At 40.0% G+C, this 15,802-nt stretch overlaps 1 protein-coding gene across 4 annotated transcripts in view; it reads left to right on the forward strand.

Annotated features, from left to right (window-relative positions):
- Nucleotides 1-2,051: 2,051 nt before the first annotated feature.
- The window catches only part of cacnb2a (calcium channel, voltage-dependent, beta 2a), an 80,672-nt gene continuing 66,921 nt past the window's right edge, over nucleotides 2,052-15,802 (forward strand). For 2 of the 4 annotated variants that reach the window (XR_006008170.1, XM_041967439.1), the window contains exons 1-2: nucleotides 2,052-2,597; nucleotides 4,616-4,708. Coding sequence is in view for 3 of the 4 variants with exons in the window: in XM_041967439.1 (XP_041823373.1) it covers nucleotides 2,514-2,597; nucleotides 4,616-4,708 (177 nt within the window). In the remaining variant the exon portion in view is untranslated. Of the gene's footprint in view, nucleotides 2,598-4,615; nucleotides 4,709-13,669; nucleotides 13,762-15,802 lie in introns of those variants that run through there. The other 2 variants (XM_041967441.1, XM_041967442.1) reach the window with 2 other exon arrangements.

The raw sequence follows: 15,802 nt of genomic DNA on the forward strand, positions 1-15,802 counted from the left end.
CCCTGGACTGGCAGACTGGGGTGGTGGTCCCCCTCTTCAAAAAGGGGGACCGGAGGGTGTGCTCCAACTACAGGGGGATCACACTCATCAGCCTCCCGGGAAAGGTCTATTCAGGGGTGCTTGAGAGGAGGGTCCGTCGGATAGTCGAACCTCGGATTGAGGAGAACCAGTGTGGTTTTCGTCCCTTTTGTGGAACAGTGGACCAGCTCTACACCCTCTTCGGGGTCTTTGAGGGGGCATGGGAGTTTGCCCAACCAATCTACATGTGTTTTGTGGATTTGGAGAAGGCATTCAACCGTGTCCCCCGGGGACTCTTGTGGGGGTACTCCGGGAGTATGGAGTGCCGGACTCGCTTGTACGAGCTGTCCAGTCCCTGTACGACTGGTGTCAGAGCTTAGTCCGCATTGCCAGCAGTAAATCAGAGTCGTTTCCAGTGCAGGTTGGACTCCGCCAAGGCTGCCCCTGTGTCACTGATTCTGTTCATAACTTTATGGACAGAATTTCTAGGCACAGCCGAGGCGTTGAGGGTATCCGGTTTGGTGGCCTCAGGACTGGGTCTCTGCTCTTTGTGGATGATATGGTTCTGTTGGCTTCATCGGGCCGTGATCTTCAGCTCTCACTGGAGCGATTCGCAGCCGAGTGTGAAGCAGCTGGGATGAGAATCTGCACCTCCAAGTCCGAGACCATGGTCCTCAGCCGGAAAAGGGTGGAGTGCTCTCTCCGGATCTGCAATAAGGTCCTGCCCCGAGTACAGGAGTTTACGTATCTCGGGGTCTTGTTCACGAGTGAGGGATGGATGGAGCAGGAGATTGACAGGCAGATCAGTGCGGCGTCTGCAGTGATGCGGCGTCTGCAGTGATGCGGACTCTGCATCGGTCTGTCGTGGTGAAGAAGGAGCTGAGCCAAAAGGCAAAGCTCTCGATTTACCGGTCGATCTACGTTCCTACCCTCACCTATGGTCATGAGCTGTGGGTAGTGACCGAAAGAACGAGATCGCGAATACAAGCGGCCGAAATGAGTTTTCTCTGCAGGGTGGCCGGGTTCTCCCTTAGAGATAGGGTGAGAAGCTCGGTGATCCGGGAGGGGCTCAGAGTAGAGCCGCTGCTCCTCCACATCGAGAGGAGCCAGATGAGGTGGCTCAGGCATCTGGCTAGGATGCCTCCTGGACGCCTCCCAGGTGAGGTGTTCCGGGCACGTCCCACCGGAAAGAGGCCCTGGGGAAGACCTAGGACGCGCTGGACGGACTGCATCTCTCGGCTGGCCTGGGAACGCCTCGGGCTCCCTCCGGATGAGCTGGTGAATGTGGCCGGCGAGAGGGAAGTCTGGGTTAGCTGCTTAGGCAGCTGCCCCCACGACCCGACTCCGGATAAGCGGAAGAAAATGGATGGATGGATGGATGGATGGATGGATGGATGGATAAATGTGAACAATCTTATATTAATCTGTAGTTTAATTATTATATCATTTTAAAAAGGTTTATTTTATCTTACTTTTGTTTAATTTACTGTTTATTGTTTTAAAGGCATTTCTTTCAAGTATTGATGTATGTGACTTTTATTTATATTACGTAATTACACACTATTACACACTATACATTCGTAATTTTCCTTTAAGGGGCAAGAAATATCAAACTAAAAGCTGTTGTCTATAAATCGGTGAGTAACCTCAAGTTCCCTTAAAAAGACTAAGAAAAATAAAATAAAAAAATTGATGTTTAAGAACATTGAGAATGTACTAAAACACCCCATCAAACACACTGGTCTGCTCTGATTGGTCGGTTGCAATGGTCTGAGCAGTCACAGTCAAATTTCAAATTTGTTAAAGTCTTTCATTATGAGCTAAATGAATGTATGTGGAATAAATTAATTGTTGTTTTTTGCGCATTTGGTGCAAGACAGAAACACCTGAAACACACTGGGGGGGTTAGGGGGGGTACCGGACATCATGTTTCTGGCATCTTTTCTTTCAAAGATGTTCATCTCTGACTGCATGGTTCAGCGCTGTGCAATAATGTCACTGTAAGTTAACAAAAAGTTCCATGAGCTGTGTGAGCATATCTACCAGCAGTCCACTTTTCGCAGGTTTAGATGCTGTAAGCACTTTTTTCTTTTGGTCAAAATGCTGCTCATTTTCATTCTTTGACGTTGTGAGGAGGTGTTGGCGTTGGATGGAAGGGCGCGCGGAGCAGGAGAGCTCTCAACCAATGTGGGTAGGAGCGAAGTGATGAGGAGGCTTCATGATACTGAAGGTTATGTTATCATATCATTCATCATCATAATCATCATCGGAATTTGCGAGAAATTGTGAACCTCTTCCACACAAGCCCCTCCTTTAACTCTCCCGAGTCAAACTTGAAGATTGGCGGTGCTCACTGAGCAGCAGCGCCTCGTTTCAGCTTTCAACTCTTCAATATTAAGGCGTAAACATGCTCTTTCGCTTTTTTATTGGCCACAACCGGTGCAGTTACCCAAGCCGCGATGTTTTGCTGAATATTTGTCTTTTAAAATGGTATAATGGTCTTCAGTAACAGCCCGAAGACCAGAGCAGAAGCATCTCCGAACAAACACATGGAGACTCTGGAACACCCAGTGTTACAAGTAAGTGGTCTAAATATATATTTTACCAACTTTTTCCCTTTAATATCTGTTTAACTGTCCGCTGTTTCAGTATTTCATGTATGCTTAGATATTAGAAGAACTCAACAGCTCACCTGTCTGTGTAAACCACACCGATAGGCGGCCACAACTAGGTAAAATGAAGTTTGCAGACGACAGGAAAGCGTCGCGAGAGATTTTTTTTTTTTTAAATAATTTGTTAACAATTTATTCTCATCAAAGTTGTCGTGGCAGGTTTTGTTTGTTTGTGGTAGACTGGTTTAGATGGTTTTCACTGGTTTGTTATAGTTGAATAAGATTACTTTTTCTCATATTGTCACAAGAAATTATGCAATAGCTTAATTTATTAGACAGGTGGGTTTTTATACTATTTACTTTATTTAAGTACTTTATCTGAATGTTTCAAAAGAAACAAACACAACTTTAACAACAAGTCCCATTTTCAAACAACATGAACAGAAATAGTATTAGCTGAACCAGTACAAAAACCCTTTTCATTTATATATTAATAGGCGAATCTTTACTTTGTCCCCTATATTAGTTTTATCAGCTTATTCAAATGATATGACATACATAATATAATAATGTTAATGTTAATGTTAAGTTAAATCCAATAACAATTTATTTAAAAGTGACAGAAAAATCAGATATTAATTTGAGAAGTAAAAGTGATTTATTAATAATATATTTTACTTAATATTTAATTAGATATAATATCCATATTGTGATTTCTGTGACAACAGTCACATAGTGAAAAATCTATAATAATTCAAAATATAGTCTGTTTTGCTGATAGAGGTACATATGTAAATATGGCCTACTGGTTTAACCTATGATATTATCTCCTCGTAAACAATTTTCAGAATGTAGACAGGTAAAATATCAAGGAATGGATTGAAAATCATATTCCTTTATGGACTTACAGAACTAAAACTGTTCTATGTGACTGGGTCTTAGGGAACAGTTAGAATCTGTGCTCTGGTTTTATATGCGTGATTAACATGTCCCTGGGGAGTGGGCAACAATAAAATAAATTTCTGGCTTTCTGTTGCTATTGGCAACCTATGCTGTTTAAGTGCCTGCACATTACTTCCCCAGTAACTCATTTGATCAGCCGGCAACAGCAGACCACCCACTGAACTATCATCTGGTGACACCTGTCATAATGTTAAACTTGACATAAAACACAATAATAGCTTAACAAGCAGTGGAAGTGGCTTTCATGTGGAAGCATGTTAGGTGAAACAATTCGCACATACCGATTAATACACTGAAAAAATATTTATTCAGTTGGTTTGAACTTTTTTTTAATTAGATGAGGGACAATGTTTGTAATTCTCATGTTTCATAAGATTGTATTTTCAAGTTCAGCTGTTACTCATAAGAGTCTTCATGTATGTGAGGTAGTAAATACATAGTAATTGTCTAAAGTTAGCTTTTGTATGGTAAAAATTTGCATGTTGTACAGTCATTCTTCCATTATCATTATCAGTGAGCAAGGAAACAGTAAGCACAAAGGCAAGTACTGGCTGCAGCAAACTGAACTAGTTCATCAGATAACTGGTGAATGCTCTGTTAATAGATTTAACAATATGTTAGCTAAATACCTTTTGAAGTTGTTCCTTGAACTTTTATGTTATACCTTAAAATTGCAGACCATATATGTGCTGCTTCAGTCTGCTTTATATCCTTGTAAATGATGAATATTTAGGTGTTTGATTGTCTGACATTTTATTGCCATCCTGGTTTAATAAATAAAATATTTATTCTAACTCTGACAACTAAATCAGTTCTTTTTTCTGCTGAACTGACTGTATTTTTGCATATATGACTATATATGATCTCTCACAGTGAAACTGGAAGAGATCTCTTGTTGCATTGCATAAACATTGGGGATCGTAACAGCAACAAAAACAACTCTAATGTCCAATTTCTTATGAAAATAGTCTTGAAAATGTGTGACCCTTTTAACAACTTCACTGTTCTTTCTGGCTGTAAAGTCTCAAGGCAAAGGAGCCCGGAGAAAGGGGCGGTTTAAAGGCTCGGATGGCAGCACCTCCTCCGACACCACAACTAACAGTCTTGTTCGCCAGGTGAGTTCTTCTTTCATTTAAACTTCTTTTTTAAGTTTGAATCTGCCGGGGACTTTTGATGCACCCTTTCCTATCCATCTTTCTCCTTAATTACTTGTCAAGTCTCTGATGTCAGTTCTGTTATAGAAAATAAAAAAAAAATACACCACCAAATGTCTAACTTCAGACTGTAGATGCATATTGCAAAAGTGTATTTGAGAAGGCAAAGAAAAGTGTATCTGATTATTGTGCATTAATATTGTGAAGTGTAATTAAATTTTCTGGCCACAGTTCTGTCACTTGGAATTTGATGCTTGTGTGTGTGGATAAGTTTTTGTAAATTTCCTGACAGTGCAAACTGTCATAAGAGCTTCCCCTCAGTCATCATCATCCATCAGGGGTAAGATGGGCATTGCAGTGAAAACCCTATGTAAACACTTCCGAGTACAGTATGTTAAGTGGAAGTCTTTCTTCTGAGCTGCATCTTCAGTGTTTTGAGTGCAGCTGCAACATAGCAGCCTGTTATAAAGCAGACTTTGTTCTGGTCTGGTTTTTGTTGAGCAGACCTGCAAGGGAACAGGATGGGCCGGGTTAAGGATGCACACTTCAGCCTAAATGTTTCTGCCTTTTTTGGAGGAGGCACAGATTACATTGTCTTTGGCACGGCTGCGGCTTGAGACGGTAAGCTGGAGAGATCAGAACAAAATGGCACTTCATAGACGCCTGTCTGCCTTGTCTCATGGTCAAACAGAGTCTCTTAACATGCTGCTACAGCTTAGCCAGAGCTGCTCACTAAGAAATTGCCAGATTTTACCATCACCCTTGGGAGCTCATGCCCATTCCCACAGTCTTGTCCCCGAATGACGTTTTTCCCTGCAGTCGGTCGGCTAAGAGTATCACTGTGAACTGTAATACCACATTCTACAGAAATGACAGACCATTCAAGTAGGAGATGGTATATGGATGTTGACAGCAGGAATGATGTTTTATTAGGTCAGTGAGGACCTTGCATGTCGAGCAAAAATATCCTCCCTTAGATAGTTGCTACAAGACAGTCCTAAAAATAGCAGACCTTTCAGAGACTTCTCTGTTTGGATAATAATGTAAATACAGTTATTCAGTTGTGTTAACAAGACAAGGAGTTTTGATCTGACCTTATTTTCCTATTGCTTGTGCTGAGTCAGTCTGATTATTTTCAAATGTCACAGAGAAAATGTATAAATAAACAGTTGTAATTTCAATATAGCTAACCTAACACCATCCTTGGAGGGTATTATGCTAATCTGATCTGAGTGTCATTTGGCCCTTTCTTCTCTATAAAAAGAAAAAAAAAAGTCAAAATTAGCCCAACTGAGTTTAAGATTTTTTGAAATGGTGTGGTTATATATTTCTTTTGCTCAGTCTCCTGTCTGACCTGCTGTGTTTAACACCAAGCTTGTCCTTTTATTTTTAATGGCATCTTAAAAGAATCTTGTCGAGGTTGCAGAGCAATCGATCTAATGCAGCTCCAAGCAGCAACACAGTTCCCGTAAGTTCTTATAAACAGCTCCTTATAGGCAGAATTACTCATGCTCCTACAGATAGAGAGGGTAGAGGGCAGACAGGATGAGAGATGCTCCCTGCGGTCATGGCCTGATGCCTTGGGGGGGGAGTGTGGAGGAGGCTAGGAGGGATGGAAAGCCCAGGGCATACCAGCCCACCCAGCCATGGGAGTAGAGAAGCCAGCGTTTAAACTAGAGCTCAGCAGATTTGTCACAGATTTGTTCTCTGGCATAAACACCCTCAGGTGGATGGTTTATTTATATTCACATGGAGGTGGTGAAAGCGAAGAAGTCATCTCAACAATGGCAGATTGTTTGGTTTTCTTTGTAGTGTCCTATCTGTTTTAAAAAAATGCTGTGGGGTCTTAAAAACCAAAAAAGCATCAGAGATTACAATCATACTCTAGATCATCGCTTTAACACCCTGCAAGGATTTCCTTTTACAGTCTAAAAATTAATGTCATGTGGTAGAAAAACAGGCCACCACCATTCTTTACTTTCTGCTTAGTTTTTTGTTTGTTTGTTTTTTTAAATGCACATATTACTTTGAAAGACCTCCAGAAAGTCTTGCTCCAGACTGTTTTTTAAAGCTTACAAGAAAGCAACATATAAAGAAATGAGGGTTTATTCAAGACTTCCACACAGTATGAGTTAATAGGCTAATTTTAGCTGGCATTTTGTATTAGTTGGCACATGGACATAGCCAGCTGTTGTTTCCCCATTTTTCTATACCTATAATCTATTAATATAATGTATTCCGTTTAAAAAAATCACAAAGCTGTGATATGATCAGGCTTACATTCATCTTTACCATTTAGCTTTTTGTAACTGTTCAGTCTTTTCACGTATACATATATATCTTCACGTTTTACTCTAAATTATGATAATATCACTAACTAGCTGTATCAGTGGCAGTAAAAGTCTAACGATGTCCATCCCCGCCCGTAGATGCTCAGGTACAGTGATTATACATCTGTAAAACAGCACTTTGTTTGGTGCCTGTTATTGCATAATGCACCCTGGGAAATGATCCAGTCCTCGTGACCCTGAATAATAATAAACTTTCTTTATATAGCACCTCTCTAAAAACAGAGTTAACAAAGTGCTTTATAGTGAGAGAGAAACAAAGCCCAGAACAAACAGGATTAAATACAAGTGGATGGCTTGTTCAAAAGTAAGCTAATAAAAGTTTGTCCTACGCAGTGAAGACTGAAAAACTGAGATGAGCTCATCTGATGTGTAAGGCAGCCCTGAAGCTTTTGATGGAGATGGTACTCTAGATGCAAATGTAGACATAACTTTGTTTAAACTGCAAAACTGACAGAATGGGTATGAAAGACACCTGTTGAGGGCAAAACAGACAAACTGAAGATCTGTTGAACAGTAGTTCAAATAGGGATTTGTGTAACTCTGTATTATGTCACAATTGACCTCCTGCTGCTTCCCACTCTTGTTATATTTATGTAAACAGTTGCACCAAGCTTCCCACCTCCCCTTTATGTTTCCCACCTCCTTCTGTTTCTTTTACATCCATCTGTATCCCAATTATCACATGATGCCTCCAGCAGCAATAACATGGTACATTCTTCCAGTTTGACCAGCTCTGTCTGTGCATTCAGGGCAGAGAAATGGATTCAGTGATGAAAGCATATGGTGAGGACAGAAAACTCCTTCTCATTCTTTCAGTGATTGTTATCGTTTCTCCTTCTCATCATTCCCTTGATTATTTAATGGGGAACAGCGATGACGCAAAGGGATGGTTATTCCTTTGATGCTTATCAAACCTGGCAACCCGAGTGTTTTTGTATAATGGATATGTTACATATGCTTAGTGGTGGTATGGAGCAGGACTTCCTGCTGGTGGTGGAAGGTTGTAGTGAAACATCAACCCTGTGGGCCTTTTTTTTTAAAAAAAAACAAAACAAAAAACTTTGTGCAACAAATGTCAAAACTTTCCCATTGTAAAATATTTCCAGCGAGCCATATGTAATTGTTGGCATCAGTCTCCAGCAGCTGCGCCTCAGGTAAAATACTTATGTGCAAAACTAGAGTAAAGAGAGGCAGCTGGAAATTTACAGTGGTCTAGTCAACCATCACAGTGGCACTAGGCTGCCATCTTGTGGTAAAATGTATTGTTGAGACTATTTTATCTAAATTTGTCCACATGGTATAATTGTTTTGTATTTGTTGGGAAAAAATCTTTAACTTAAATCATATTTTCCCATAATTTTATATTAAAATTGAACATATTGTAATATACAAATGAGTGAAACAAATAATTGATTAAAGAAAATGTTTATGCCCCCTAATCTTTTATGGGGCACACACTTGACGTAGTGATGGCAGATGAGGCTTTGTAGCAGTAAATTTGTAATCTTTGAAGGCTTTGAACGCTTGGTAGTGCAACCTGCTGATAAGCTTTGACGTTTGAAAAATATCTAAAAATGTAAATGCTTGGTTTGTGCATCAGTGTTTATAATCCCCAAATCTGTTTTAATATTTCCATGTTCTGCCCCCTCCACCCCACCTTCTTTATATCCCTGTTTATGTTTGATCAGTGCTTTAGATTTACATAAGATTAGTTTATATTATTTTAATATATGGCACATGGGTGAATTTCTTGTTTCTTATCCTTGACCATCAACAAATAACACACAAGGCTGCAGTTCTAGAAAGCTGTGTGTGTGTTTTTATTTCATATCTATTTAATATCTATCTATTTATTAAATTTCAACAATATGCTGCTTATTAATAAAATACTGGGTTAATAGCAATCTTGGGCTAAAAAGAAATTTATGTCCAATTTGCCTGATGAAAGAGCACATCTGTGTTGTGTCTTGGATCCCATGATTCTTTGGAAGAATGTTGAATCTGGTTTTAAAACCAAAAACTGCCTTTTCCATTTGTCCATTTACTACTTTTAGATATATGCTCATTAAGAAACACCATGAACCTGACTTTAATCTGCTATTGTGCCAATATTCTACTTTGTAGTTCTGTGTTAACATATTGTTTTAATCTTAATTTTTGCTGTATAATTACCACCAGCCTGCATTTTTTCCCTGTTAACTAATGTTACCACACAAAGACTGCACCCATCCTCTGTTTCACTTGAATTGCATTGGCTCCAGTGACTCTGGCTTCATGGGTTACTGGGAAGGAGCCAGGAGCTCTGACTAATGCAGCTTGGGACAACCATGGTCCTCCTAAAGCCCAAAATCAACCTCAGGGGGATTCTAGAGAGGAAGAGTGCTTTAACTCAAAAACAGATCTTTCTGGTTTTCCCGTATTTGCCTTCACTGTTCACTTTTTTATGATCTGGGCACACATCCATGTCTACCCCTCCCTTTCTCTTTGTTCCCTTTTTAGCTCCTTCCCCACATTTTAGCATTTTTAAAAATGATGGGGTTGAAGTTAACCTCTTGGCTGTGGATAAATGTTCACTGAACAGACAATTCAGCAGATCATCTATGTTTGCACTGCCTGAATGTATGCAATGTTTGGTGGCAAATAAATTTCCCCTCTGGGGGGATTAATAGAGCTTATCTTATTTTTTCAGTCTCGAGACTCATCCTAGCCTGTTGTATTACAAAGAAAGCTGAATTAATTTGGGAATATGTTTATATATTATCTACCATATATAGAGAAGGTGCTGTTTTAATAAGTTGTCAGTCTTCCAGTGATAAAATACCAATTAAACATGACATCACACGTTGTAAAAGATTTTAAAGGTGAATTCAGCATGTTTTAGAATAAGATAAAAATAATTTAGGCTACTTATAAAGCATACATTTACAGGGATTATCATCAGATTTAAAAGCTGGCTTCAGTAGTTTTGTTTACAAATCGAGCTGTAACATAGCTATTTCCATTATTGATTATTCTGACAGTCGTTTTGATTAATGCTTTAATTTATTAAATTTCACAAAGTTTAAGGCTGCATATTCAAATGTAAGATGGGAAACAGCTCATATCTACGAAATATTAGGCTTGCATAGAAATGGAGAGCCTCAATGATGAGACGTAGGAGTCTTGTTGTTTCAATCATAAGATGGATTAATTTCATTAGCTTGTTCTTGTGCCTTGAAAGCTTGCTCTAGCTGTCCCTGTGATTAAAAGAGGCTGTCGTCTGGGTATTGATGGAGACACAGAGAGAGAATGAACACATCTTTCACTGTTTTATGATCTGCATGATCACATTGGGTTTCTACCTAATAAATGTAAATGAGCGAAACTTTTAATCGGTGTAGCCTAATTTACTTAGATTTTACAAGGTGCACTGAGAGAGCACAGCACTGCACAACACTTAGTAAGGTATGCTACCCTGTAGTATTATTCATGGCTTTAGCAGGTGAGTGATGATTATTTTTCAAGGGGGACAGCCTTTGACAAGTTAACTGATAAATATTGTTCCCCTCTCAGCGTAAGGTCCTCGGTTCTCTTTATAATGACGCCTTTCCATCACAGCCGACACATGTCAGCCTGTGACATATTGGCTGTACAATGAAGAAGCTTCAGCCCTGATGAAAGACTTTGTCATGGTTATTTTGAGCTGAGTGTTTGTTAGGCTGCAGGAGATGTACAGATACTATCAATGAATGCCACAGAGTTTTATAAGAGGCTACACACGTTCTGTTCTGTGATGGTGCAGAAAATGTTCATATGGAAGGTCCAGTGAGACGGCTGTACAGAATCTATCAATAATTATTATGAAGGTGTGTCCAAAATTTAGCTGATTTTGGGCATGCAAGTACCTTGTCACAGCAGTGAACTACCGAACACCACTTAATCTGCCTAATATATGAAGATTCTGACCGTTTTCCAGCCTTACATTTAGAGGATGGTTACAGGATGACCCATCTGATACATCACACAATTAATCATTGAGCCGTCTCGTGGGGGTGGGCGTCGCGAACACCAGCCTATGTTATCTTGGGGGTTGTGGCTCAAAAAGTTTGAGAACCACAGCTCTAGAGTATGCCTGTCACAACTGACAATTAATTTACTGTTTAAAATAAAACAGGTCATGTCTAAATTATTGTCAAAATTAACTTTGTTTATCTGTATGAAAACAGCTGGTTGAAACTAGCAATATGTCATAATATCCACATTGTTTTCCACAGTTTATTAGAGATGGTTGACAGACAGAATATACATCTTTAAATATTGCTATCTTGTTGCACTCATCATGGAGGCCATGGTCCCAAGTGCTCTGATTAACAATGGCACTGCTGTAGCCTTCGCTTCCACACCTGCCACATCTTTTCAACTTCCTCGTTCTGCTCTTGCTTTTTCTCAAGCTTCTCGTGTTCTTTCTTCTTGATATTGCTGTTCCATGGCATTGTGATATCTATCACTGCTGCCCTCCTCTGTGGTTTGTTGAGCACTGTGATGTCCTGTTAGTTGCAATCATCATCATCGGTTTATCAATCTGGATCTCAACATCCCACCGGATATTAGCTATCTTAGCTATCTTAGCTATTCTCCACCAACTTCGGAAGTATGTCTTTCTTTGGGACCTTAAGCCAATACTCATTACAACTGTTCCTGTACACTATTCCAGTCGCTAAGTTAGGATGTACTACCATATGCTGGACTGTCTTGGAGGCTTCTTTGAAGAACCTGCACCAGAGGTCCTGTTTGTTATGGATAGGACTTCTAGATATCAGCCACTTACCTGCAGCAGTTTTATATTTCCACAATGGTCCCTTTACCAACCCTACTTGAGAACCAGTGATTGTTCATTTTAGGCTGCTGTAGTAATAAATCAAAGACAAGTAGGGCAAACCTACTGTGTTTTTGCATATAAACCGCTTCTTTCTAAGGTAATGCTCATCAGTGTGTGATTTTAGAGAAGTGCAGAAAATGCTGTATGAGCATATCTGCACATTTAAGGCATGCTTAAACGAATATGTAGCTATTTCATAGATATTTCATTTTCATCAACAGCAGCCTCTTGCTGAAAACAGTGAGCATCACTTCTGATTTGTGGAGACAGAAACTCGGTTTGTCTTTATCTTGACACAGCATTATCTGACAGCAGAAATCATGTTGCTGTTCCCTTGACAAACTAGTCTTGGCCACTACAGAAAAGCAGCACTGATAGTGATTGATAAGGTCTTCAGAATCAAAAACAGTGCTGCACAATTTTAGGACAGAGCCCATAATAATGCTAAAAGAAAGTGATAGTGGAAAAAAATACCTTAGCTGTTTTTTCTTTCTTTCTTTTCTTTTGATGCCTGATAATTACGCATTTGACAGTAACACTTAAGGTTAGGTTACGGAGAGTGAATTAAGCCAAATAACTGTTCACAAGACTATAATTAGAAAAACTGTACGTGGTTGTCATTTATCCTATTTATGTCAACCTGTCCAACACAACTTACACTACAGAACTTAAAAATCTCACCAAATCAATCCATCAATTTAATCTCTGATGCTTGGGAATAACATGAAATTAAGGATTTTACTATTATATATAGTGTCTCTTCCATAGTGTACTCATTTGTCCTATGAGAATGTTACCTCTGCATCACCACCACACATCCTCACATCAGTGAACACCGGGACATGACAAGAATTTGTGATTTCTAGCTGACACAGCTGTAACAGCACAGCAGCAAGTCTGCATGTCTGGACTTAATCACTTGAAGGACAAGAGTGGAGCGCATGAGTGTGATGGGGAGGAAAGAAACAGTAATGCCACCCCTGCAGACATGAATAAAGTATGCAGATGACTTCCCTCTGCATCACAGGCAGGACTGAGTCCTGACACAGGAAGAGATCTAGCTGAGAAAAAAGAGAAATAGAAAGTTAAGAAAGCCAGTGTGCATGTGAGGCTTTTAAAGCTCACTGAACCCTGGATTAAAGGAAAGAGCAGAGGAGGGATCACTGAGGCAATGTCTTCCATTAGCAGGGACAGCAGTCAGGAAAGGACATTCAGAACTCCAGCTCCTCCCTGGGCTGAGAAGGAACTTGTGTGTGTTGAAGAGTGTGTCTAAATCCACTCGCAGCTGAACCAGCACACCAGCCTGTAACTCTACTTCTCTGCCACAGCACAGCAGCACTGCAGAGGATTTGGCAGCACTGAGAATCTGCTGGAGTGTGTACAGATTTGGGGGTGGGGTAAACAGTGATGTGCACCTTACTGTCATCTGGTGGGCACCCTGCTGCAACAGTCTGGAGATGGGTAGGGAAGGGGAGTATCACAACCTGACTTTATGAATCCTCATAGTTTCTGAGTCAGGGGAAAAAAATAGGTGCATGCTTGGGAGGGGTGGACAGAAGTAGAGGGCTGGTGTGGATACAACAGTCCTCTACTCCATCAAGGATCTCTCCCATCCTTGTCACGCCTGCATCTGTTTGTGGTCCGCACTGCTGTGGACCAAGTCTGCAGTCATGGATCGGGGCTGAGTACTTGTCAATGCTGCTGCCTGGAAAGGAGTCTGAGACGGCCGTCCATTCCTCCCCTCCCTGGTCCCCTTCATGCCGTGCTGTGGACTGGGCCATCGCCGGAGAGCAGAGCTTCCATATGTGAGTTTGTGGCTCTGATACTGATTTATCACAGAGGTTAGAGGACAGATTTTGTTTGCAAATGAGACATTAAGGAGCTGTTGAAGTAGAGAGTTGCCATCATGTGCAGATTAACGAATTAAATGCATTTTTGTGATATCTATTTAAAAAAGTTAAACTCTTTTACTTTATGGGTAATTATGATTATTTCTGAAAGTGCAGCTACATAACTTTTCAAAATGTCGAAGATGCTTGAGGGCATCAATCTGAACAGTCAATGAATGTATGCCTGCTTTATTCCCCTATGTTGAGGATTGATTTTTGGTGTAGCTCTCAATCCTTAAGCAGTTGAAAATGCTGCAGAATTTAGCTGGAATATTTCAGTTGCACTGAGATGAATTTTTTCTGCAGAACTCTGATCACTGTGCATTCAACCGGACACAATAAATCTTTTATTTCATATTTATTCCAGGCTGTGCACAGAGAGCTGTAATACTTCTGCTCTTGAATACAGTATGATCACACTACAGCTATATGTTCAGTGAACAGAATGATTTTATTGGGCTTTTTTGGTTTATTTCATGTTGCCTTTGTGTGCAAATGTCTAAGATTACATGTCTGCTGTGGCTGAGGGACAATAATGGTGTTTTTCAGATAAATTTGATAATACATGCATTTCTTTTCCTATATTGTAATTTGTGCTCCTAATTCTGCGATTCATCTCTGTAATATCCTTTTTCTCTGCTTCCTGTGCTCTTCTTTATAATGTCCACTAGTGGAGAAATACAGAAAATGAGGGTGTTTTTCCCCTCTTCCACATAATTCTCTAGTACTGCAGATAAGAATGATCTTCTCTATTGAGTTTACCACTAGATGGCCATGTTACACTGTTACACACACACTGTAATTACAAGAACACACCAGTCCCATGCAGACAGAAAAACATTAAGTTTGTGTAAGGCTTAATTTTCATATTTTCTTAACCAAAACAAATTAAGAATTCACTCCCAGATTTGAGACAGTAGCTTGTTGGTCATGTGAACACTGCAGCATCTAGATAGACAGAAACTGTGATAACAAGGCATAAAAAAGTATTTCTAAGAGAACAAGGTCACCTATATAACATTAGAGTAGATTACTGTAATTCAGGTGTTCAGTTAAACATTTCTGAATTTGTCCCCATGAATGCGCAAATAAAGATCCTCTGATTATATCAAAGAATTGACTGGTTTAGTGATCAAATACTATAAGCAGAATAATACAGTAGTCAAATTCTGCCAAAAGCATGTTTTTCAATCACTTAAAGAAATCTTTGAAAAGATACCAAGACATGTGGAACAACTATGACGTATTCTGTCTAGAAATGTGGACTTTGAAGAGCCCAGCTGCTGAACTGGAACAAAAACTTTCTGCCAGCTATTATAGTGAAGAAACGCTGCTAGTAGGTCTGTGTAGTCTACCATAGTTTGGTTTTACAGTTTAGTTTTGTGTGAGACATGCTGCACTGGAGTGTTTATGCCCCATGTGTAAGGTGTTTGCATGAAAAGAAGCATTCACTCTGGTGAGGTATCACTGCCAACATGTGCTTGATAACGCAGAAAAGAAGCTTGTGGAAATTCATATAATGAGTAGATTTGAATCTACAGTTTTTTGTTGAACTTGAGAGGACCCCAGTTTCCGTGACATGCCACTCATTCTATGATGCTGCGCTCACATGTTTCCAATATGGAGCACCAAGCTGCCGTTTTACGTCTGAAATGGGGCGGAACACATTTCGGCTCTGGCTGGAATGTGGAGCATGGAGACCCGGCCGGATGGGACTCCGTCTGACAGACTGAATAGCCAGTCCCAGACACTCCTCACGGAAACTCAGCTAATTGAAGACAGCAGGGCTTACTCCATTCCCCAGTTTGTGTTTTAGGCTTCCCTGCTTTCCATGATGAAGCTACATATGCCTGTATCAGATTTAAGAGACAAGGAGCTAAAACTTTAGTTTTCTTTCTGTGCCATACAAATTTGTAAAGTTTTTGTACGTCCTGCTTTTGGTAATAAGTGGATATCA

Source organism: Melanotaenia boesemani, chromosome 18 (genome assembly GCF_017639745.1).
Source record: "Melanotaenia boesemani isolate fMelBoe1 chromosome 18, fMelBoe1.pri, whole genome shotgun sequence".
NCBI classification, from domain to species: Eukaryota; Metazoa; Chordata; class Actinopteri; order Atheriniformes; family Melanotaeniidae; genus Melanotaenia; species Melanotaenia boesemani.